Source organism: Salvelinus namaycush, chromosome 19, assembly GCF_016432855.1.
Source record: "Salvelinus namaycush isolate Seneca chromosome 19, SaNama_1.0, whole genome shotgun sequence".
In the NCBI taxonomy this organism is placed as follows: domain Eukaryota; kingdom Metazoa; phylum Chordata; class Actinopteri; order Salmoniformes; family Salmonidae; genus Salvelinus; species Salvelinus namaycush.
Window position 1 is genome coordinate 29,344,155 of NC_052325.1, and position 27,217 is coordinate 29,371,371.

General features: G+C 45.9%; 1 protein-coding gene across 1 annotated transcript in view; it reads right to left on the minus strand.

Moving 5' to 3' along the window:
- The window catches only part of LOC120063974 (E3 ubiquitin-protein ligase SH3RF3-like), a 61,112-nt gene extending 38,481 nt beyond the window's left edge, over positions 1–22,631 (minus strand). The window contains exon 1 of the mRNA XM_039014283.1: positions 22,151–22,631. Coding sequence (XP_038870211.1) covers positions 22,151–22,525 — 375 coding nt within the window. The 5' untranslated portion in view covers positions 22,526–22,631. The remainder of the gene's footprint in view (positions 1–22,150) is intronic.
- Positions 22,632–27,217: the final 4,586 nt, after the last annotated feature.

Sequence of the window (27,217 nt, forward strand, 5' to 3'; positions counted from 1 at the left end):
TGACACAGTTAATACAGGACGAGAGAGAGATAGAGAAGAGAGAGAGAGAAGAGATAGAGGGATAAGTGACGGGGAGAGGGAGAGAGAAAGAGATGAAAAGAGAGGGTGAGAGATGAAGAGAGAGGAAGACGGAGAGGGAGAGAGATGAAGAGAGAGGAAGAGGGAGATAGATGGAGAGAGAGAGAGAGAGAGAGAGAGAGAGAGAGAGAGAGAGAGAGAGAGAGAGAGAGAGAGAGAGAGAGAGAGAGAGAGAGAGAGAGATGTAAGGCCTAGCACATAAAGGGGGGATCATTCCAGCTGAGGATGTCAGACAGAAAAGGATTAATCTCCTCAAAGCGAATTATAATCTACACACACACTGATTGATTACACAACTCCTTTAGATCATTGCTCAGCACATTGCAGTTCTGGTCGTGGGATTTTATCATAAAAAGCGTGAGGCATGTGTGTGTGTGTGTGTGTGTGTGTGTGTGTGTGTGTGTGCGTGCGTGCGTGCGTGCGTGCGTGCGTGCGTGCGTGCGTGCGTGCGTGTGTGTGTCCGTGCGTGTGCATCCGTGCGTGTCCGTGCGTGCGTGCATGTCCGTGCGTGCGTGCGTGCGTGTGTGTGTGTGTGCGTCCGTGCATGCACATGAATGATTATGTGAATAGAATGGATTTTCTATAAGGAGAATGGAAATATAAATAGCTTTCAATGTATCTATTATACAATGGAAACTTGTTCTTGTGCTGACACAGTACCCAAACCCCTACACACCATAACTAATGGGATGACACAGCTAATACAGGATGAGAGAGAGAGATAGAGAAGAGAGAGAGAGAAGAGATAGAGGGATGAAGAGAGGGAGAGAGAAAGAAATGAAGAGAGGGAGAGAGATGAAGAGAGGGAGAGGGAGAGAAGAGAGAGATGGATGGGGAGAGGGGGAGATCAAAAGAGATGAACAGGGAGACGGAGAGGGAGAGAGATGGAGAGAGAGAGAGATGAAGAGAGAGACAGAGAGAGAGAGAGAGAGAGAGAGAGAGAGAGAGAGAGAGAGAGAGAGAGAGAGAGAGAGAGAGAGAGGGAGACAGAGAGAGACAGAGAGGGAGACAGAGAGAGAGACAGAGAGGGAGACAGAGAGGGAGACAGAGAGGGAGTGAATGAGAGAAGGAGAGCAGCATGTAAGCCTGCATGTAACAGGGCCAGTGGGTCAGATAATATATCTCTAGGAAAGAGAGAGAAACCTTATCCCTCTCTTACTGTTTCTCTCTCTCCCTCTCCTTCTTTCCCTCTGTGATGATGAGAAATGAGTAGAAACATATTACCTCAATTACCTTGTACCCCTGTACATTGACCTGGTACCAGCACTCCTTGTATATAGCCTCATTTTGGTTATTTTATTGTGTCACTTGTGTTATTTCCTTTTTTAATTTGCAAATGTTTCATACATTTTAACTCTGCATTGTTGGGAAAGGGGTCGTGAGTACGCATTTCACAGTAAAGTCTACAGCTGTTGTATTCAGCACGTGACAAATATGTTTGATTTGATTTGACAGTGGTATCATTAGGTCAGGGGGAGAGACAGAAAGAATGAGAGGGGGAGATAGTGGGGGATAGAGGGAGAAAGAGTGAGAGAAAGAGAGAGAGACACACACATACAGGGATTTTAATGCAGGGAAACAGAAATCCGCTTTACCTTATTTTTACCAGAATGTCACCTGTGCAACTAGAGCAAACAAAACTCTAGATGACCTTTACTCCACACACAGAAATGCATACAAGGCCCTCCCTTTGGCAAATCTGACCATAACTCTATCCTCCTGACTCCTGCTTACAAGAAAAAACTCAAACAGAAAGTACCAGTGAAGCTCAATACAGAAGTGGTCGGATGAAGCAGATGCTAAACTACAGGACTGTTTCACAGGCACAGACTGGAATATGTTCCGGGATTCATCCGATAACATTGAGAAGTTTACAACATCAGTCACTGGCTTCATTAATAAGTTCATCGACAAGGTCGTCCCCACAGTGACTGTACGTACATATTCAACCCAAAAAGGCATAGATTACAGGCATCATCCACACTAAACTAAAGGCTGGTGCTGCCGTTTTCAAGGAGCAGGACACTAATCCGGACACTTATAAGAAATCCTGCTACGCCTTCAGATGAGACATCAAACAGGCAAAGCGTCAATACAGGACTAAAATCAAATCCTACTACTCCGGCGCTGACACTCGCCAGACGTGGCAGGGCTTGCAAACTATCACGGATTACAATGTGACGCGAGCCTATCAGACAAGCTAAATGACATCTATGCTCGCTTTGAGACAAGCAACACTGAACCATGCATGAGAGCACCAGCTGTTCCGGTCGACTGTGTGATCTCGCTCTCAGTAGCTGATGTGAGACCTTTAAACAGGTTAACATTCACAAGGCCACGGGGCCAGACGAATTACCAGGACCTGTACTCATAACATGTGCTGACCAGCTGGCGGGTGTAATTTTCAACCTCTCCCTGACCCAGTCTTTAATACCTATATGTTTCAAGCAGACCACCATAGTCTCTGTGCCCAAGAACACCAAAGTAACCTGTCTAAATGACCAGTGGCGCAACTTTCATTTTTGACCCCCCCAATTTTATTGCACTGTGAAACTAAAAGCAGTGTGCTTTAGGACCATGTCAGAGCAGTCGGGTAGGCTGTTAACCTGTTCACACAGCGGACAGGTTGTGTGAAGGCATAGCTTCTGAAAGGCACGGTGCTGCTGTCTGCAGCTGCTGTCTCTGTGTGTGTTGCGCTTTTTCTCCAAGTTGTAAAAGCAAGCAGAGCAGAAACTGGCTACTCTTTATTTGACTGATGTAGCTGGCAAGGTAACTGATGTTTGACTTAACAGGAAAAAAGTATTTATTCCCAGTGCTGAGTTACTAGTGTAACTGACATGTAACGTTAGCTACAGTAATGTATCATCCCCTCTCGACTGAGGTTCTGTCTGAAGAGAATGAACTAGCAAGCTAGTAGCTACCACTGCCAGTTCAGATGTAACGTTAGTCTCTAGCTCTCTGTCAGGTAGCTGTTTCTAACAGCCTGTGTATGAAATGTTTTGTAGCCTTTTTGTCCAGTTTCAACAGAAGTAAATTAACTTGGCTAGTTTTCGGCAGTTGATGTACCATTAGTGCTAGCCAAAAGTTGGCTAATGTTAGCTAGCTAGCTATTATTTTTGCCTCAATCACACTAGACCTGAATCAAACAATGAAACCAGCAGCCAACTGATTTGAGTCAGCATAGCAATGTAGCGTTAATGATCTGTCAGTTTCACTAGCTAATTCCCTACTTTCACACTGTACTTTTCACACTGACATGGTATAAACAGCTCTACAGGCTACACTGTCATGGTGCACAATCAGTACACAATACTATGCTCATCATGTCTTAGCAGACTCAGATGGTGACAGGTGTCCCAGCAGGGTCAAACAGCGAGGGAAGACCAGTCTATGGAGTTCAGGTGAATTTTGCAGTTTATTATAACAATCAGTGAATGGATACAAAGTTCCATCTTGAGTTGATGGGTAGGATACAGTCTGGGATCTGGGAATAATGGTCATTTCAATTGTTAAACCATTGATTCTACTCTTGGATAATATAATGTATACATTTACACCAAGGTAAATATTTGCCATGCCTCATCTGAGCAGGATCAGATGGTGACAGCGGTCTCGGCAGGGTCAGGCAACCAAGTCCAGTTTGTGTCAGCGCTGAGATGAACATTTGCAGATGCACCACTTTATTCTCTCTGTGCAGCAAACACTGGCAAAGCCAGAACCTTCAAAGATTGAAACTATTTTAAGACAGTCTGACAAACCTCAAGTTGATTTCCAAACTGTATCAAGGGTTGATAGAGGCTCTTCCTGATGATGCAAAACATGTCAAACAAAAATGTGAGGAAGACCTGGGAGACACTGTTGATGATGATGGATGGATACAGATATGATAGAATGCTCAGTCATGTTCATATAATCTCAGACATAAATTACTGCAATTTAATCCATCCATAGAACATGTTATATACCAGTGAAACTAGATATCATGCACTCAGAAATGTAATTCCTCTGCTGAAGGTGTATGTTATGGTCTTGTGAACGCTGGCTGAATTCCGTCAGAGTATGTTCTTTTATCTCAGCATTTCTACAGATTCTTCCTTCTCCCTGTTTTTCTTTGCTTGGAAATGTTGATACTGAAGACTGTTTTCAGAAGAAACTGTGTAACCTAGCATTTATAGCGGCTAAGAAATGCATTGCCATTAATTGGAAGGTTGGTTATCCTCCCTGAATGTCACAATGGATGGCAGAAATGTCACGTTATGTATCACTAGATTTGATTTATTACAGGATTAAGGGTATACTGTGCAACTTTCATAAGGTCTGGGTATCTTATATGGAATAGTGTACGACAAAAGTGGTCTGTATTGAAAACATGAGATTTTTTTAATCCAACAGTCGCAAATAGATTTTGTTCCATGGCACACGAGACTCCTGTCTGATTCGCCCCTATCTCAGTGGACTAATACATTGAGGAGGGCACAGGGATGACACGGTCCAAGAATATGGGGGATTGTGGCTCAGATGTACAAGGCACGTCTCTCTCCAGAATGCGCTCTCTCCCGTCATTTTGTGGGTATTCATTGTTTCATAACTTTATTGTGTGCATTGTTTGCTGTGTTTATCAATTCCCCATTACATATATCACCAGTAGTAGCCTACATTTATCGTTAATTCCCATAATTTCTCATCTGCAATGTTTGTTTTGTTATGGTAATTTCTGTTCAATGCATTCAATATATAATTGTTATTATGAAATGCTTTGAAAGGCTAGTCATGGCTCACATCAACACCATCATCCCAGACAACCTGTGTCCATCCGAGAGATCCACAGATGGCGCAATCTCTTGTGCACTCCACACTGCCCTCTCCCACCTGGACAAGAGGGACACCTATGTGAGAATGCTGTCGCTCTCTCTCATTACTGTAACACTACTACTGTAATACAAACCTGGAGTGCATTTTATTACTATAGTACATTACTGGAAGTGGAACACAAGCCTACAGCAAACTAATGCCACATCTTACTGCCATAAAACAAAGTCCTAAATATAACCTCACCACAACACACAACTCCTCCCTCAGCTCCTTCTGACTCAAACTCATTTGCGAGTAATCTGGGGGGTGGGGGGTGTTGAAGAAAGAGTTGAGATGAGAGGGTAAGAGATGGGAGACAAAGAGAGAGAAAGAGGGAGGGGGAGAGATAAGTACAGGGATGAGAAAGAGGAGAGAGAGAGAGAGCGAGAGAGAGAGAGAAAAGAGGGGAGGGGGTTCCAGTTCGTCTAACAGTGTCGTCCCAGATGGAGGGAGCAGACTGACCGAAGACACAAAGCATGCTGGGTACCTCCAGTCACCACAGTGGTAGGGTGAGTCCTCCAAAGAGACACACACAAACAAAAATCCATGCAGATCCCTAGAGATCCACATAGGCCATAAAGTTACCTCCAGATGCTCCAACCCAGGACTCCCAAGTTCCACACCCTGACACAGCCCCCTGTCCTGGGCTTCATAGGACCCTCACCCCCTCTCCTCTGATTTCCCTTTCAGTCACCATGGAGATGGCTGCTAAGAGCTGATATCGTGATGTCATCACTGTGCTGCAGTTGTCCGGTGACATCACTAGCAGGGGACAGCTGAGAGCAGCTGAGAACTAAGAGAAGAGATCAAATGAAATGAATTGGTTGCGTACACATATTTTGAAGATGTTATCTCAGGTGCAGCAAAATATCTAGCTCCAACAATGCAGAAATACCTAACAATATAAAACAATACACACAACCCCCCCCCACAATTTTTTAAAAATAATTAAGAAATATCAGAAAGAGCAATGTCAGAGTCCAGAAAATAAATATACAGGAATATAAATATACAGTACCAATCAAAGGTTTGCTCATTCAAGGGTTTTTCTTTATTTTGACTATTTTCTACACTGTAGAATAATAGTGAAGACATCAAAACTATGAAATAACACATATGGAATCATGTTGTAACCAAAAAAGTATTGGTTACTTCCAAGGGAGGCAGAGAGGGAGAGAGAGGTCTTAAAATGTGGTCCAATTGTATGTATGTGTGTGTGTGTGTGTGTGTGTGTGTGTGTGTGTGTGTGTGTGTGTGTGTGTGTGTGTGTGTGTGTGTGTGTGTGTGTGTGTGTGTGTGTGTGTGTGTGTGTGTGTGTGTGTGTAAACCAACTCTTGATTAAGGCAGTCATAACCGACATCCGTCCTGGTAGAGACAACTGCCACAACGTACTTGACCTATTATCCTTAAATGAAAAGGGGAATCTTTCATCTAAAGGGACAACACTACCAATATTAGAAGACCAACCTAGACCAACATTTGAACCAGGAAGCAAAAGGAGTCAACAGCCAGACCTCTGACTCCCAAATCGACCCCTAGCTAGGTGGTTCTATAGGGCTGATGAGATTGACTCTATCTAGGTTTAGCCTAAGTTATAGTCGTAGCTCACCAGCCAGGTCTCTCAAGATCCACTTTCAAGATTCATCCAGGTACCCAGGACGTTGGGAGATTCCTTCAAAACCAGCCACTAGTGGCAACGATGAGCGCTATTACAATCAAATAGGCTTGTTTTTTTTGAGCATTATTGGCGGGGGTGGCGGATGGACGTAAGCTGCGAGCTCTGGCTCTGATGGTCGCGTGTTCAATCACAGTTATAGGCACTTGTTTCAACCCTATCCAAAATCTTAACCCTTAACCATTCGGAATTCATGCCTAAACTTAACCAGCAGTAAAACTCAGGGTGCAGCCGCAGCAGGAGGAGCAACCCAGGATGTCCAAAACACCTCGAAATTTGACGTTAGGAGCAACTTCGAAATTTGACGTTTGGAGAAACGTGGACAAACGTAGGAATCTGAAGTCAAATTGGTCAAACGGTGAGATCTTGTTGCGCTCACACACTTGTATTGCCCTCAGGTTGTGAGGATCAGGTCTTCAGTTCCACTGAACCTTTCTCTCTAACCTGGCTCTCAGAATAGACTTACAGTAGAGAATAGACAGAACAGTAGATAGCTACACTCTTTGAAAAAAAGGTTCCAAAAGTGTTCTTCTGTTGTCCCATAGGAGAACCATTTTTGGTTCCAGGTATAACCATTTTTGGTCCCTGGGGAAAAGGTTCTACATGGAACCCAATAGGGATCTACCAGGAACCAAAAGGGTTCTACCTGGAACCAAAAAGGATTCTTCAAAGGATTCTCCTATGGGGACAGCTGAAGAACCCTTTTAGGTTCTAGATAGCACATTTTTTTCTAAGAGTGTACAGTAGAGAATGAGAGCATGATGTTGAAAAACACTCTGCTTTATCATGGTAATGAGATACAGAAAACAATAGAGGACATCAAAGACATTATGTGACAAGAGAGCGAGAGATCAGCAGGAGAGAGAGAGAGAGAGAGAGAGAGAGAGAGAGAGAGAGAGAGAGAGAGAGAGAGAGAGAGAGAAAGATCAGCAGGAGAGAGAGAGAGAGAGAGAGAGAGAGAGAGAGAGAGAGAAAGAAAGATCAGCAGGAGAGAGAGAGAGAGAGAGAGAGAGAGAGAGAGAGAGAGAGAGAGAGAGAGAGAGAGAGAGAGAGAGAGAGAGAGAGAAAGATAAGCAGGAGAGAGAGAGAGAGAGAGAGAGAGAGAGAGAGAGAGAGAGAGAGAGAGAGAGAAAGATCAGCAGGAGAGAGAGAGAGAGAGAGAGAGAGAGAGAGAGGGAGAGAAGTAGAGAAAAGTAGTACAATTCCTGAAGCTGTTGTCACGCACGCGCACCCACACACGCACTCAACAGTGTGGGTGACTGTACATTTGTCTCAGTGAATATGAGTGACTTATTTGGAACGAAACATCACATGAACTTTCCATTTCACTATTTCCCTAGAAAACAGGTACAGTTCTATTATAAATATTTGACTGACTAGGAGTGACGCATCTTCAGATCTAAAGATGAGAGAATGTTTCTTGCTCATGCTGTGTTACATTTTTAGTGAGAGAGAAAGAGCTGTCAGCTGTATTCAGCAGATAGGCATTATAATGCCACACAGAAAAAGACAAAGAGAAGCAGAGAGATATAGAGGAAGAGGAAAATAGGGAGAACGAGGGAGAAGGGAGACAGGGGTTGAGAGAAAAAAGGCAGAGAGCGATGAATGAGACAATTGGTGTACATATGGGGTAGAAGAGAAAAGTGTCTGCAGGGGTTTGCTGGTCTCAGTTTAACTCTGCCTTCTCCAGTAGCTCTCTATCATAGCAGCTCTGAGTGTGTGTAGTGGAGATGGTTCCACGAACCACGCTCATGTAATGGGAAAGGGCAATTTCACACTGAGACTCCAATTTTTCATTTAAAATGTAGGCCAAACCAAAACCATTGATTTCAAAGTTCAACAAACCATACAACTCTATGGATTACTTTTAACAATTTACACTGAACATTTTATAAAAAACACATTTACTCGAAGAACTGTGTAGTTGCACATGTTTGGTAACAGACTTTCTGTAGAATCTCCATCAGTTTCTTTTGTGTCCATGTTTTCCAAAAACTCTGTTAAATATCTGCTCTGAATGAAGACTCAACATGTCTGAAGAAAGAATGGGGTGTCAGCTATGACATGACACCTTGACTTTGTCAAAATCTATTTTGGTTATTGAACAGTAAGTGAAGTGGATTTACACCCGGTGACAGAATTGCAGAAACAGAACTTCATCATGGGTCCCTGATCTGGTACTACCCAGAAATGCATCATAATGCATATGAAGGTCATTCTCTTCATGGTGATGTATCCTGAATAGGTACACAAAGGTAGAAATATGCAATATCCTCCGTTGCATATTTGGGTATTATTCTACACACAGGCTATTATTTTTTATGAGCTCTTTAATGAGTAGAGTATAGTTCAGTACAATACAATACAATACAGTACATTATAGTGTATTCAACTCTAGTGTGCGTCCACCACCAGCACCCAGCATCTCTCCTCCGGACCATAACCCTCCCAATCCACGAGGTACTGAAGGCCCCTCGCCCGACGCCTCGAGTCCAGGATGGCTCGAACAGCATACGCCGGGACCCCATCGATGTCCAGAGGGGGCGGAGGAACCTCCCGCACCTCAGACTCCTAGAGTGTACCAGCCACCACCGGCCTGAGGAGAGACACATGTAACGAGGGATTAATACGGTAATCTGGGGAAAGCTGTAACTTGTAGCATACCTCGTTCACTCTCCTCAGGACTTTGAATGGCACCCCAAACCGCGGGCCCAGCTTCCGGCAGGGCAGGTGGGGGGGCAGGTTTCGGGTCGAGAGCCAGACCCGGTCCCCCGTGCGAACACCGGGGCCTCACTGCGGTGGCGGTCGGAGCTCGCCTTCTGCCGCCTCATGGCCCATTGCAGGTGCACATGGGCGGCGTCCCAGGTCTCCTCCGAGCGCTTAAACCATTCGTCCACCGCAGGAGCCTCGATCTGGCTCTGATGCCAGGGTGCCAGAACCGGCTGATACCCCAGTACGCACTGGAAGGGGGAGAGGTTAGTGGAGGAGTGGCGGAGTGAGTTTTGGGCCATCTCTGCCCAGGGGATGAACGCCGCCCACTCCCCCGGCCGGTCCTGGCAACATGACCGCTGAAACCTACCCACATCCTGGTTTACTCTCTCCACCTGCCCGTTACTCTCGGGGTGAAAATCTGAGGTGAGGCTGACCGAGACCCCCAGACGTTCCATGAACGCACTCCAGACCCTGGACGTGAACTGGGGACCCCGATCAGAGACTATGTCCTCAGGCACCCCGTAGTGCCGGAAGACGTGAGTGAACAGGGCCTCCGCAGTCTGTAGGGCCGTAGGGAGACCGGGCAAAGGGAGGAGACGGCAGGACTTAGAAAACCGACAACGACCAGGATCGTAGTGTTGCCCTGTGAGGGAGGAAGATCCGTCAGGAAGTCCACCAATAGGTGCGACCACGGCTGTTGTGGAAGGGGTAGGGGTTGTAACTTCCCTCTCGGCAGGTGCCTGGGAGCATTGCACTGGGCGCACACCGAGCAGGAGGAAACATAAACCCTCACGTCCTTGGCCAAGGTGGACCACCAATACTTCCCACTAAGACAGCGCACCGTCTGACCGATGCCAGGATGACCAGAGGAGGGTGACGTGTGGGCCCAATAGATCAACCGGTCGCGGACAGCAGACGGAACTTACAGACGCCCAGCTGGACACTGGAAAGGAGTGGGCTCTGTACGTAGCGCCCGCTCGATGTCCGCGTCCAGCTCCCAAACCACCGGTGCCACCAGGCAAGAGGCCGGGAGTATGGGAGTGTGATCCATGGACCGCTCCTCTGTGTCATACATCCGGGACAGTGCGTCTGCCTTAGCGTTCTGGGAACCTGGTCGGTAGGACAGGGTGAACACAAAACGGGTAAAAACATGGCCCATGTACTCCAGATGTACTCCAGATTGTGGTGGTCAGTCCAGATGAGAAAAGGGTGTCTCGCCCCCTCAAGCCAATGTCTCCACACCTTCAGAGCCTTGACGACAGCCAACAGCTCCCGGTCCCCCACATCATAGTTTTGCTCCGCTGGGCTGAGCTTCTTCGAAAAGAAGGTACAGGGGGTGAAGCTTCGGTGGCGTACCCGAGCGCTGAGAGAGCACGGCTCCTATCCCAGCCTCGGAAGCGTCCACCTCCACTATGAACGCCAAAGAGGGATCCGGATGAGCCAGCACGGGAGCCGAGGTAAAAAGAGCCCTCAGTTGACCAAAAGCCCTGTCCGCCTCAGCCGAACATTGCAGTCGCACCGGTCCAACCTTCAGCTGTGAGGTAATGGGAGCCGCTACCTGACCAAAGCTCCGGATAAACCTCCGGTAGTAGTTGGCAAACCCTAGGAACCACTGCACTTCCTTTACCGTGGCCAATTACGCACGGCTGAAATGCGGTCACTCTCCATCTCCACCCCTGACGTGGAAATGCAGTACCCTAGGAAGGAGACGGACTGTTGGAAGAACAGACATTTCTCAGCCTTGACGTACAGGTCATGTTCCAATAGTCGACCAAGCACCCTGCGCACCAGGGACACTTGCTCGGCACGTGTAGCGGAGTTTATCAGAATGTCGTCGATATACACCACTACACCCCGCGCAGGTCCCGGAAAATCTCGTCAACAAAGGCCTGGAAGACTGATGGAGCATGCATCAACCCGTACGGCATGACGAGGTACTCATAGTGCCCTGAGGTGGTACTAAATGCCATCTTCCACTCGTCCCACTCCCGGCTACGCACCAGGTTGTAAGTGCTCCTGAGATCCAATTTTGTGAAGAAGCGCGCCCCGTGCATTGACTCGATCGCACTGGCGATGAGAGGCAGCGGGTAGCTGTACCTCACAGTGATCTGATTGATACCCCGATAGTCAATACACGGGCGCAGACCCCCATCCTTCTTCTTCACAAAAAATAAACTTGAGGAGGCAGGTGAAGTAGAGGGCCGAATGTATCCCTGCCCCAGGGATTCGGAGACATATGTTTCCATAGCCGCCGTCTCCTCCTGTGACAGAGGATACACGTGACTCCTGGGAAGTGCTGCGTCTACCAGGAGATTTATCGCACAACCCCCCCCGTCGATGGGGTGGTAATTGAGTCGCCCTCTTCTTACAGAAGGCGAGAGCCAAATCGGCATATTCTGAGGGGACGCGCACGGTGGAGACCTGGTCTGGACTTTCCACCGTAGTCGCACCAATGGAAACCCCTTCACACCTCCCTGAGCACTTTTGTGACCACCCCTTGAGAGCCCTCTGTTGCCACGAAATAGTGGGGTCATGACAGGCCAACCAGGGTAGGCCCAGCACCACGGGAACCGCAGGAGAATCAATAAGGAAGAGACTGATTCTCTCCTTGTGACCCTCCTGCGTAACCATGCCTAGTGGAGCAGTGGCCTCCCTAATCAGCCCCGACCCTCAGGCGGGTGGTCGAAAACTGCCCGAAAGCGGCGTGTGAACTCTGCGTAATGGTCCAATGCCGTGTCTCCTTCACTCCATACGGCGTTGGCCCACTCCAGGGCTTTGCCTGAGAGGCAGGAGACGAGGGCGTACACGCTCTCACGTCCCGAAGGAGCCGGGTGGACGGTCGCCAGGTAGAGTTCCAGCTGGAGTAGGAACCCCTGGCATCCGGCAGCCATCCCATCATACTCCCTCGGGAGCGTGAGCCGAATCCCGCTGGGCCCGGGTGAAGGAGGGGTGGACAGTGGGGCCTGCTGGTGGAGGCGCTGGAAGACCTCCTCCTCTCTCCCAACGATCCATCGTCTGCAGCACGCGATCAATGGCGGTGCCCAGACGTTGCAACATGGTCGCATGCTGCTGAACGCGCTCCTCTATCGCCACAGGGAGGGCGTCTGCTCCTGCTGACTCCATTCGGTGGTGAGTGATTCTGTAATAGTGCCTGGTGTAGAGGAGTCAGGCGCAGGACAGCAGATATGAGTAATAAACGTAATTTAGTCAAGTATTCACAAATACAACACAATAAATCGAGCCCACAATAACGGACCGTATTACAAACAAACAATCACTCACAAACAACCATGGGGGAACAGAGGGTTAAATAATGAACAAGTAATTGGGGGATTGAAACCAGGTGTGTAAGACAAGGACAAAACAAATGGAAAATAAAAAGTGGATCGGCGATGGCTAGAAGGCCAGTGACGTCGACCGCCAAACGCCGCCCGAACAAGGAGAGGGACCGACTTCGGCCGAAGTCGTGACACTGTATTCAAACCCACAAATGCTGTTGCTTCAGATACTCAACTAGTCTACTAGTTTAATCAGAACAACAGTTTTCAGCTGTGCTAACATTGTTGCAAAAGGGTTTTCTAATGATCAATTAGCCTTTCAAAATGATAAACTTGGATTAGCTAACAAAACATGACATTGGAACACAGGAGTGATGGTTGCTGATAATGGGCCTTTGTACGCCATTAAAAATCTGCCGTTTCCAGCTACAATAGTCATTTAAAACATTAACAATGTCTACACTGTATTTTTGATCAATTTGATGTTATTTTAATAGACAAAATATTTTATTTTATTTTAAAAACATGGACATTTCTAAGTGACCCCAAACTTTTGAACGGTAGTGTATATATAGGACAAAACACATCATGACAAGAGAGACACCACAACACTACATAAAGAGACCTAAGACAACAGCATAGCATGGCAGCAAAACATAAAAACACAGCATGGTAGCAACACAACATGACAACAACATTTTAGCAGCACAACATGGTAGCAGCACAAAACTTGGTACAAACATTATTGGGCACAGACAACAGCACAAAGGGCAAGAAGGTAGAGACAACAATACATCACGCAAAGCAGCCACAACTATCAGTAAGAGTGTCCATCATTGAGTCTTTGAATGAAGAGATGGAGATAAAACTGTCCAGTTTGAGTGGTTTTTGCAGCTCGTTCCAGTCGCTAACTGCAGCGAACTGAAAAGAGGAGCGACCCAGGGATGTGTGTGCTTTGGGGACCTTTAACAGAATGTGACTGGCAGAATGGGTGTTGTATGTGGAGGATAAGGGCTGCAGTAGGTATCTCAGATAGGGGGAAGTGAGGCCTAAGAGGGTTTTATAAATAATCATCAACCAGTGGGTCTTGCTACGGGTATACAGAGATGACCAGTTTACAGAGGAGTATAGAGTGATGTTCCCTATAAGGAGAATTGGTGAATTTGATGGTGAATGGTAAAGAACATCTAGCCGCTCGAGAGCACCCTTACCTGCCGATCTATAAATTACGTCTCTGTAATCTAGCATGGGTAGGATGGTCATCTGAATCAGGTTTAGTTTGGCAGCTGGGGTGAAAGAGGAGCGATTACGTTAGAGGAAACCAAGTCTAGATTTAACTTTGGCCTGCAGCTTTGATATGTGCTGAGAGAAGGACAGTGTAACGTCAAGCCATACTCCCAAGTACTTGTATGAGGTGACTACCTCAACCTCTAAACCCTCAGAGGTAGTAATCACACCCGTGGGGAGAGGGGCATTCTTCTTACCAAACCACATGACCTTTGTTTTGGAGGTGTTCAGAACAAGGTTAAGGGCATAGAAAGCTTATTGGACACTAAGAAAACTGTGTCGTAGAGTGTTTAACACAAAATCCGGGGAGGGGCCAGCTGAGTATAAGACTGTCTCATCTGCATATAAATAGATGACAGAGCTTCCTACTGCCTGAGCTATGTTGTTGATGTACATTGAGAAGAGTGTGGGAACTAGGATCGAGCCTTGGGGTTTCTCGCGTTGGTTAGTGAGCGAAGCTGGGCAAAGTGTGCAGTTTGACTAGGCTACTGATATTGTCTGGGGTTGCTTGGCATGCAAAATTACTTGTAGATCAATGACTGTCAACACAGTTACTTGCAGTTTGACACTGAAATGTGAGAGGTATTTTCAGAAGGTAGAAAGAATGTAATATGAGCAACAACAACAACAAAGTGAACCATCCATTCGTAACGTTTGAATAGATTTTCTGACCGATGCATGCTACATTTGGATCAGTTAAGGGGTCTGCAGAACGATGCACTTGTATCTTAAACATTTGAATCGGGACTGATGGGTATCGGTGAATCGTTACATCCCGTAGTACTCTACTGTTCTCTACTGTAATGTAAGTACTGTAATGTCTAAACTTGTGAAACATAGACGTCTATGATTGGTTCAAATCTGAACCAATCATGGACACCTATGTTTGGGCCAAATGAATGCTGGTCCAGATGTCTGTGGACATTGAAATAAAGTCTTGGGTGAACTGACCAAATTTTAACTACTTTTAACGTCCATGGATGTCCTGTGTCGGTCGGTGCTCAGTGGTTGAGGATACTGGTTACAGTCAATGGAAAGAGAGGGGGCTCATTGTTAGGTGTCAGTTAGAGCCGGGAGAAGTGACATTAATTGGAGAGAGAGAGAAAGGAGCGAGAAGAGACAGAGAGAGAGGGTGAGAGAGGGGGGGGGTTGTCACACTTGCTTAGACCACCAGATGACAGAAAGAGAAAGACAACAGTTATCAGCTGAACATAACATTATGCCAGTGGAAGGGACGACTATAGCAAGTGAACCAACTGTGGTTTGTGCCTACTATGATTTCCCATTGTAGCCAATTCAATTGCAGAAATGTTTGTCACAGATTTTTCTGAAATTCTGCTACCGTAAAAACATTACAACTAATTCATAGGTATACCTTAACTTGTTACTTCAGGGAACTTTCATTGTCCTCCCTCCTCATGAGGGACAGAACATATAAAATATCTTAAAGATACAGCATGTGGGTTTTTGGTAACGGATTCAAGGCACAAGGCAATGTTTCTTAAACTTAAAAAGTGTAGAAAAAAATTATCCGAAATGAAATATGTGTTGATATTAGTCTGCAGGGGTCTTTACTTCAACATTATTTAGTTTTGATGTATTTCTAATACCTTGTAAGACATTTTCTGGTAGATGTTGCTAAGACCTCTATTCCATCTGTTTGACAAGAAATCAAAGCCATTGCTTGTTCCTATTTTTATCATGGAAAATTATTATATGCCTTAATTTCTAAAAAATATAGCCTCTTATCTTTCATTTGACCCCCAATTTGACATGCTCCTATGAACTTGTTGGTGAACATGGGTCCTTTTACATGGAAATTACAGTAACATTGTCTGAGACCTTAAAACTTGTGTTAGCTCCCCGATAAAATTCCTAGGCTTTATCTCAGACATACAGTTAAAGTCGGAAGTTTACATACACCTTAGCCAAATACATTGAAACTCAGTTTTTCACAATTCCTGACATTTAATCCTAGTAAAAATTCCCTGTCTTAGGTCAGTTAGGATCACCACTATATTTTAAGAATGTGAAATGTTAGAATAATAGTAGAGAGAATTATTTATTTCAGATTTGATTTCTTTCATCACATTCCCAGTGGGTCAGAAGTTTACATTACACTCAATTAGTATTTAGTAGCATTGCCTTTAAATTGTTTAACTTGGGTCAAATGTTTCGGGTAGCCTTCCACAAGCTTCCCACAATAGGTTGGGTGAATTTTGGCCCATTCCTCCTGACAGAGCTGGTGTAACTGAGTCAGGTTTGTAGGCCTCCTTGCTTGCACATGCTTTTTCAGTTCTGCCCACACATTTTCTATAGGATTGATGTCAGGGCTTTGTGATGGCCACTCCAATACCTTGACTTTGTTGTCCTTAAGCCATTTTGCCACAACTTTGGAAGTATGCTTGGGGTCATTGTCCATTTAGAAGACCCATTTGTGACCAAGCTTTAACTTCCTGACTGATGTCTTGAGATGCTGCTTCAATATATCCACATAATTTTCCTTCCTCGTGATGCTATTTATTTTTTGAATTGCACCAGTCCCTCATGCAGCAAAGCACCCCCACAACATGATGCTGCCACCCACGTTGGGATGGTGTTCTTCGGCTTGCAAGCATCCTCCTTTATCCTCCAAACATAACGATGGTCATTATGGCCAAAAAGTTATATTTTTTGTTTCACCAGACCAGAGGACATTTCACCAAAAAATACGATCTTTGTCCCCATGTGCAGTTGCAAACCGTAGTCTGTCTTTTTAATGGCGGTTTTGGAGCAGTGGCTTCTTCCTTGCTGAGCGGCTTTTCAGGTTGTGTCGATATAGGACTCGTTTTACTGTGGATATAGATACTTTTGTACCTGTTCCCTCCAGCATCTTCACAAGGTCCTTTGCTGTTGTTCTGAGATTGATTTGCACTTTTCGCACCAAAGTACATTCATCTCTAGGAGACAGAATGCGTCTCCGTCCTGAGCGGTATGACGGCTGCATGGTCCCATGGTGTTTATACTTGCGTACTATTGTTTGTACAGATGAACGTGGTACCTTCAGGTGTTTGGAAATTGCTCCCAAGGATGAACCAGACTTGTGGAGGTCTCCAATTTTTTTTCTGAGGTCTTGGCTGATTTCTGATGATGTCAAGCAAAGAGGCACTGAGTTTGAAGGTAGGCCTTGAAATACATCCACAGGTACACCTCCAATTGACTCAAATTATGTCAATTAGCCTATCAGAAGCTTCTAAAGACATGACATAATTTTCTGGAATTTTCCAAGCTGTTTTAAGACACAATCAACTTAGTGTATGTAAACTTCTGACCCAATGGAATTGTGATACAGTGAATTATAAGTGAAATAATCTGTCTGTAAACAATTGTTGGAAAAATTACTTGCGTCATGCACAAAGTAGATGTCCTAACTGACTTTCCAAAACTATAGTTTGTTAACAAGAAATTTGTGGAGTGGTTGAAAAACGAGTTTTAATGACTCCAACCTAAGTGTATGTAAACTTCCTACTTCAACTGTAGTACTGTGCACACAAATAGGCCTATTTTTTTCTCCCTGCTCAATAAGAGATTACCAAACCATGTGAACTTGAGGTTGGGTGACGATAGGTTAGGACAGGCTGGTTTGGTAAGTGGCCACTAGTCTCTCTGTCAAGCTGCTCAGATTGAATGAGTCTCTCTGGATAAACAGCACTTCACCTCGCACTGAGATGGAGAGAGAGAGAGAAACAGATAGAGAGAGAGATCCCCAGGTCTCCTGAAGAAACTGAGGTTTAATTTCCAGCAGAATAATCATCAGCATCACTCAACCAGGCAGAGAGAGGGATGGAGGAAGAGAGAGGCTCTAAAGATGATGGACTCTCCATTTCCCTTTACACGCACAGAGATATAGCCAATTACACACACACACTGCATCTCAAAGCACAGAGAGGAGATAGCCAATTCCAGGCACTGGCAGGCAGCGTACAGAGAATAGGTTTTAAATTCTATGGAACTCTGCTCAGCTGCAACCTGAGATCGGAGATCGGAGCGGAGGTGTGTGTGTGGGGTGGGGTGAGGGGGGGGGGGTGTAGCAGCTGAATTAGGCTAATCAGCCTGATCAACGACATCATGTCCACATTTCCTTTGGCAATGTCTCTCTGTTTGAAAGGACTTATATCTCATAGCTCTGACACCTCTCTCTCTTTTGCTCTCTCGCCTTCTCTCCATCACTCCATCACACTTTTTTCTGTCTCTCTGTCTCTCCCTCTCTCCTCCTGTAGACTAAACAGAGAGAAAGCAGACCCTGGTCGCAACAGGATGTGACACACTGCTCTCACGCGCGCACACACAGCGAGAGAGAGAGAGAGAGAGAGAGAGAGAGAGAGAGAGAGAGAGAGAGAGAGAGAGAGAGAGAGAGAGAGAGAGAGAGAGAGAGAGAGAGAGAGAGAGAGAGAGAGAATGAGAGAGAGAGAGAGAGAATGAGAGAGAGAGAGATGTTTCCACTATATATGAGAGATGTTTCCATGGTATAGCCTAATCCCTCAGAAAGTGTTCCACAGGAGACCATTAACACTTGACGTTCATAACAGTTTAGACCTGGAGGATGAATAACCATGTCTGGGACTTGAAGTCTCATGTTAGATCCTGTGATAATACATCAGGCTTTGGCTCAGTGGGCTGACACATTCTTGAGTTGCACAGAGAGGTGATCTGGTCAGTCACATTGGTAACAGATAATTTCTTATTATCCTCTCCTCCGTGTATGAATTCATTTTCCAGCACTAGGCCAGCCGCCAGACCTGACTGACTTCTCACCCTCATCTCCATACTAACAATGGTGGGGGGTTAACTTTGTGTGTGTGTGTGTGTGTGTCTCTGTGTGTGTGTGTGTGTGTGTGTGTGTGTGTGTGTGTGTGTGTGTGTGTGTGTGTGTGTGTGTGTGTGTGTGTGTGTGTGTGTGTGTGTGTGTGTGTGTGTGTGTGTGTGTGTGTGTGTGTGTGTGTGTTGTGGGGGGATGGGAGTTAACCCTTAACCCCATGGGAATAGCAGCCAAGCTGAAAGCTTGTTTAGCACACAACACCCCATCTAGGCCAATAAACCCATCTGCATCTCCACCCCCCAGCCTATACACTATCTGCATCTCCACCCCCCAGCCTATACACTATCTGCATCTCCACCCCCCAGCCTATACACTATCTGCATCTCCACCCCCCAGCCTATACACTATCTGCATCTCCACCCCCCAGTCTATACACTATCTGCATCTCCACCCCCAGCCTATACACTATCTGCATCTCCACCCCCCAGCCTATACACTATCTGCATCTCCACCCCCCAGCCTATACACTATCTGCATCTCCACCCCCCCAGCCTATACACTATCTGCATCTCCACCCCCCAGCCTATACACTATCTGCATCTCCACCCCCCAGCCTATACACTATCTGCATCTCCACCCCCAGCCTATACACTATCTGCATCTCCACCCCCCAGCCTATACACTATCTGCATCTCCACCCCCCAGCCTATACACTATCTGCATCTCCACCCCCCAGCCTATACACTATCTGCATCTCCACCCCCCAGCCTATACACTATCTGCATCTCCACCCCCCAGCCTATACACTATCTGCATCTCCACCCCCCAGCCTATACACTATCTGCATCTCCACCCCCCCAGCCTATACACTATCTGCATCTCCACCCCCCAGCCTATACACTATCTGCATCTCCACCCCCCAGCCTATACACTATCTGCATCTCCACCCCCCAGCCTATACACTATCTGCATCTCCACCCCCCAGCCTATACACTATCTGCATCTCCACCCCCCAGCCTATACACTATCTGCATCTCCACCCCCCAGCCTATATACTATCTGCATCTCCACCCCCCAGCCTATACACTATCTGCATCTCCACCCCCCAGCCTATACACTATCTTCATCTCCACCCCCCCAGCCTATACACTATCTGCATCTCCACCCCCCAGCCTATACACTATCTGCATCTCCACCCCCCAGTCTATACACTATCTGCATCTCCACCCCCCAGCCTATACACTATCTGCATCTCCACCCCCCAGCCTATACACTATCTGCATCTCCACCCCCAGCCTATACACTATCTGCATCTCCACCCCCCAGCCTATACACTATCTGCATCTCCACCCCCCAGCCTATACACTATCTGCATCTCCACCCCCAGCCTATACACTATCTGCATCTCCACCCCCCAGCCTATACACTATCTGCATCTCCACCCCCAGCCTTTACACCCCTCTCTTTTTTTCTGCATTTCTCTCCCTTTTCTCTCTCCCTCTCTCCCACTACAAGTCTCTCTCTCTCTTCATACAAGTTCAACAATACCATATTGTTGTATGTGTGTATTACATCAGGCCAAGCAGCAACGTATACTATGTCTCTGCCAGACAGCCGTAAGTCCTGTCAGTCAGTTTATTACCATGCAGATTAGCCAGAATCAACAACCAGACACTCATTACATTACAGATTCCCTTTACCAATACTTCATTAATACCACATGAATACTGCATTAATACTTCATTATGACCACATGAATACTGCATTAATACTTCATTATGACCACATTAATACTGCATGTGTCTGGCTCCCCTCAATGGGCTCTCCATATCATAGGCTCTCCCTGTGCGACTGTGTGTGTGTGTGTGTGTTTGAGTCAGCAAAGACAAAAGTTTCCCTCTGAATCCTCTCTGCTCTTCATCCTTCCAACTGAAGCAGCCACACACACACACACACACACACACACACACACACACACACACACACACACACACACACACACACACACACACACACACACACACACACACACACACACACACACACACACACACACACACACACACACACACACACACACACATACAAACAGTCACACACCCATACACACACACTAAATGAGATTCCTGCTCCTTAATAAATGTTGAGGGTGTCTTTGTCAGAGTGTGAGTGTTCAGAGGAATAAAGCACAGCTACGGCTGGCTGTCTAGTCTGAAGGAGACATTTTAAACTAACACATCGAGAGAGAGAGAGAGCGAGAGAGAGAGAGAGAGAGAGAGAGAGAGAGAGAGCGAGAGAGAGCGAGAGAGAGAGAGAGAGAGAGAGAGAGAGAGAGAGAGAGAGAGAGAGAGAGAGAGAGAGAGAGAGAGAGAGAGAGAGAGAGATGGTTGCCTCGGAGCATTCCACACATCCACGATCAGTGTTTAGATTCTACTGCTTCTGCTGGTGGCTCTGGCAGGCCTGCTAGCTGCACCCCACCAGACACTCTGTCTCTCAGTCCTGGACTGTCCGTATGTTCAATAGTCACCCTGCTCCCCTTCAGTGGACTGGGAAGTATGAGAAGAAGAAACACTGGTATGTTCATTCTTTTTTTATTTTTTTTATTTAACCTTTATTTTACTAGGAAAGTCAGTTAATAACACATTCTTATTTACAATGATGGCCTACCCCGGCCAAACCCGGACGACGCTGGGACAATTTGGCGCCACCTATTGGGACTCCCAATCACGTCCGGATGTGATACAGCCTGGAATCGAACCAGGGGCTGTAGTGACGCCTCTTGCACTGAGATGCAGTCTCTTAGATGCTGCGCTACTTGGGAGCCGGAACTCACAATCAAAGAGGATTGTGAGTTACATTTTGTATACTATGTACACTACTTGGGCCAAAGACATGACATGGCATGACATTAACTTTTTCAAACAAACAAACATAATGGGCCCAAACATCTGTTATCATATAGGATACTGTTAATCAAACTAGACTGTGTATAAGGTAGAACCCCAACATCCAACCATGTCATTGTTCTGGCTGCTTTGTTCAGTCTATGTTATGAAACATGCTATACTGCTGCAGCTCTAGACTCTACACAGCCAGCCAATGAGGTAACTAAACCATTTCTGGCTACACCTGGCTTGTCTGTCAAGCAACAACATGAATAGCACAGGTGAAGTACTCTCTATTTCCATTATTCCCCACCCCCTCTCTCCCTCCCTCTATAATTGTCTTTAGCTGCAGGGGCCAGGGGTGGATATCACTGTATTGTATTTAACATTGAGGTGCTTTCTTTTCTTCCTGATGTCACATTAGATTTCCCAAACAGATTCCCAGCTATAATGCAATATCACCCCCCACACATGTTAACAGCAACTCTGTTCTGGAGGACTCCAGCCAAGGAACATTCTGTACAGCAAATTGGTAGCCAACCAGCCCAAATACGACGTCGGATTAGACCGTAGCAGAGCCACGTACCTTGACCGGGGGGCTTCGTGTGGCCACCGGCAGGTCCCTGATCCCACTGCCCGGGGGAGAGGCACTGATCCCGGCTGCACAGCCCAGCGACCGCCCGCCTCCCACCAGGGACTGCCTGGTACTACCTCCATTCCGTGGCCGCTGTTTGATCCCGTCCAGCAGGCGGACCAGCAAGATATTCGCGGGAAGATCATCCACCTCACAGCCGACTAGGATACGACATTCTGGGCATCTCAGTTCGTTCCTGGAGCTGACTATGTTCTCCAAGCAGCGGCGACAGAAGGTGTGTTGGCAAGGCAGGACTTTAGCTGTAGTGTCCAGCCGCTCCAAACACACTGAACACTCCAATAGATCCAACAGTGACGACTCGTCCATCTCACACTGCGTTATTAATGACGTTAACCGAGTGGGTGTTGGTTTCTTGTTGCGCGTGTAATGCACCAGAAACTGAAGAATGCATATCGGCGTAAGGCTGTTTAAATGCACAATTTCCCACAACAGAGCCCGTGCAGGGAACCAGGCAGCCCCTCTCGCTCTCTCTTCTATTTCTCCTCGCTCTCTCTCTATTTGCTCGCTCGCACAGCTGTGCAGAATGCAGTGAGGTCACGCTCTGCTGTGCAATTTCCCACAACGAAGCCCATGCAGGCAACCAGGCAGCCCCTCTCGCTCTCTTCTCTCTCTCTCTCTCTCTCTCTCTCTCTCTCTCTCTCTCTCTCTCTCTCTCTCTCTCTCTTTCTCGGTGTGTGTGGGTGTGTGTGTGTGAGAGAGAGTGTGAGTGTTAGTGTGTGATAATGTTACTGTTATTCTATGGGGATGAACAGAGTGTGGAATGCATTCAAGTGGTATAATGCAACACAGATTATCCCCAAAACCTGTCACCATCTCTGATGAGCTAGTAGTGTGGCTTATCTTTATAAATAAGGTGTCAAGTCAATAAGCAAACTGAACCAGATATTTGGTAGACTCCATTAGGAGAGTAGGTAATTCTACCACAGAATAACCAACACCAGTGGCGGTCGGTGCCGTTTAAGATGAAGGAGAACGATTACATTTTTTTCATGAGCATGGCCTTATTTCTATTACAGCATATTGGATGACTGTCATTCATATTCCATTCACCCAGCTCAATGTAACATCAATACGTTTAGGCTACTACATGATACTCAAATTGTCCCTATACTCATCATGAGGTTGCTACAACCTAGCCTATGAAAAATTTGAGGTGTCAGACAGTGACACATGGGCAGACACTATTGACTGCATCTAGCTGATCTAGGGTGTAATCATTAGTCCAACAGTTGCAAATGAGAGTTTCTAATGGACAAATTCAGGTTTGTTTATCCCCGTTTTGTTCCGTTTGCTTCCGTTTAAGAAACGTTTTTCAACAGAATCGGTGGAATCTCCTGATCACACGTAACCACAGTTCACTTTCATAGCAGCCAAGTTGTATTCCTTTTCGTGTCTATGTTCTCTCCTCTTCTCACCATTTCCTTTCGCTACTGGACTTCAATGCACAACACATCAGCTGTATGTGACCAGGCAAAAAAAACTTTCCAAGCCAAAACATAACACACAGCCTACATCGTTGTCACCATATTAGCTAAAGTAATGCCATAGTCAACATAGCTAATAGACCTAACGCATTAGTAAACCCACTACAATCATGCAGTATACAGTCAGTAAGCAGTTTACCACTGACACAGGTGGGCCCCAGTGGAAATACATTTGTAAAATCAGGACATTCTCCGGAAGTTGTCATAATTACTGTGTAAGTCTATGGAAGGAGTTGAGAACCATGAGCCTCCTTGGTTTTCTATTGATGTCAATGTACCCAGAGGAGAACAGAAGCTAGCTGTCCTCCGGCTACTTTAAAAAATTGTTCTAATAAATATTACCTTTATTTCACTAGACAAGTCAGTTAAGAACAAATTCTTATTTACAATGACGACCTACCAAAAAGCAAAAGGCCTCCTGCGGGGATGGGTGCTGGGATTAAAACATTTAATTTAAAAAATATAGGACAAAACACACATCACGACAAGAGAGACAACACAACACGACATAAAGAGAGACCTAAGACAACAGCATAGCAAGGCAGCAACACATGACAACACAGCATGGTAGCAACACAACATGACAACAACATTTTAGCAGCACAACATGGCAGCAGCACAACATGGTAACAGCACAAAACCCTTACAGCACAAAACCCTTACCTGCCGATCTATAAATTACGTCTCTGTAATCTAGCATGGGTAGGATGGTCATCTGAATCAGGGTTAGTTTGGCAGCTGGGGTGAAAGAGGAGCGATTACGTTAGAGGAAACCAAGTCTAGATTTAACTTTGGCCTGCAGCTTTGATATGTGCTGAGAGAAGGACAGTGTAACGTCAAGCCATACTCCCAAGTACTTGTATGAGGTGACTACCTCAACCTCTAAACCCTCAGAGGTAGTAATCACACTTGTAGGGAGAGGGACATTCTTCTTACCAAACCACATAACCTTTGTTTTGGAGGTGTTCAGAACAAGGTTAAGGGCATAGAAAGCTTATTGGACACTAAGAAAGCTTTGTCGTAGAGCATTTAACACAAAATCCAGGGGGTGGGCCAGCTGAGTATAAGACTGTATCATCTGCATTTAAATGGATGAGAGAGCTTCCCACTGCCTGAGCTATTTTGTTGATGTAAATTGAGAAGAGCGTGGGGCCTAGGATCGTGCCTTGGTGACAGGCAGTGGCTGAGACAGCAGATGTTCTGACTTTATACACTGCATTCTTTGAGAGAGGTAGTTAGCAAACCAGGCCAAAGACCCCTCAGAGACACCAATACTCCTTTGCCGGCCCACAATAATGGAATGGTCTACCGTATCAAAAGCCTTGGCCAAGTCAATGAAAATAGCAGCACAACATTGCTAAGAATCAAGGGCAATGGTAACATCATTGAGGACCTTTAAGGTTGCAGTGACACATCCATAACCTGATAGGAAACCAGATTGTATACCAGAGAGATTACTATAGACATCAAGAAAGCCAGTCAGTTGATGATTGACAAGTTTTTCCAACACTTTTGATAAACAGGGCAAAATAGAAATAGGCCTAAAACAGTTAGGATCAGCTTAATCTCTCCCTTTAAATAAAGGACGAACCATGGCTGCTTTCCACGCAATGGAAGCCTCCCCAGAGAGGAGAGACAGGTTAAAAACATCAGAGGTAGGCTTGGCGATGATGGGGCAGCAACCTTAAAGAAGAAAGGGTCTAAACCATCTGACCCAGATTGCTTTTTGGGGTTATGCTTAAGGAGCTCTTTTAGCACCTCGGACTCAGTGACCGCCTGCAGGAAGAAACTTTGTAGCGGGGCAGCGGAAAAAGAAGGAGGAGCATCGGGGCTAGTCGCATTAGAAGGGGTGGGAGATGAGGAAATGTTGGACGGGCAAGGAGGCATGGCTCAGTCAAATGGTGCTACCCTACAGAGTGCTGTTGAGGCTACTGTAGCCCTTCATTGCAAAACAGTGTGTTTTAATCAATTATTTGGTGACGTGAATACATTTAGTATAGTTTTATTTAAAACGGATCACTTTTTTAATGTTTTAAACATATCTTTTTATGAAATTCACTGAGGAGGATGGTCTTCAGATTTTTTTTTTCTCGCTACAGTTGGCTATATAGGTCTGCTAATACAGGACTTGTAAAGGCCCATTGCACTACTTTTGTGATTAATATTAAAATGTGTTTTCATTCAGATATTTCAGGGAGTGCTGCAGCACCCTCATCACCCCTACTTCCTGCGGCTACGCATCAGTCAGACCAGAGCAGACAAATGTGTGAAGATACTGCCACCCTGCTGAAATCTAAAGAAATATCTGTTGTTTGTCTTGTGGACAGTAGGTAGCCTAGTATTGATGGTAACAGAGGGGTTCTAGCGGCGCCTGCTGGTGATATGTTGAACTGATCCATAGCCCAGATGTTTTGATGAAAAGTATTAACTGCTTGAGCCTACCCTGTAAGATCTAAGAGGTTGCTCTTGGACTGAACACACACACACATTCCTAGTTGCCACCCAAACCATGTTTCTGGTTTGAAATGAAACCATAGTGCACTCCTATTTCCCAGAGCCTTACAGGGAACAGAGTACCACTTCAGATGCAGCCTAAGTTCCTGTTAGAGCCCCATGGCTGAGGAAGGAGAAGGTCTGTCAGCTGCACAGTACAGTTTGTCTCTGTCTCTGTCTGTCTCTACCTGTTTCTCACGTTTAACTCCAAAGACATGGTTCCACCAGCGGTAGTATATAGATTTTATTTAACTAGGCAAGTCAGTTAAGAACAAATTATTTTTTACAATGACGGTCTACCGGGGAACAGTGGGTTAACTTGTTCAGGGGTAGAACGACAGATTTTTACCTTGTCAGCTCGGGGATTCAATCCAGCAACCTTTCAGTTACTGGCCCAATGCTCTAACCACTAGGCTACCTGCCGCCCCATATATACCCCAATTTGGGGTGGAATCTCCACCTTCTCTCTAAACATGACATCTTTGTTGCTAGGCAGGAAATAAACTATTCCTTCTCCCTTAACGTGATCTGACCTGACCTTGGCCCCTTTCCTCACTAAACCACATCTCTCCACCCTTATCAGTGCCTGCCAACATGTGATCGTCTTTCCTTCACTCAGTACAATCCAAGCTTAATTGCCTCCACCATATTCATTCCTCCTACAGATAACCATTAACTTCTAGTGTAGGTAGACCCTCCTAGACTATAGCACTCAATATTTCAATAGGATGCCTGATAATTAACACTATTCCAAGTTTAGGAGTCAGAACCCAGAACCCATCACTAGCAATACAAAATGTTTTTCTGACACGGGCTAATTGAGTGACTGACATAACAAGTGGGAAACTGCTGATGCACTACCAAATTAAAACATTGCACCTTGTGTATTCTACTTTTCAAACTATCTTAGTTTCTAAAAAAACACATTTGTATTACATTTATTTGGGTCGTGGGGCCCCCTAGCAGCGTGTAGTCTACGTATAGGAAGAGGCAGCTGTGTGTGTTCACCTAAACCCCCAGT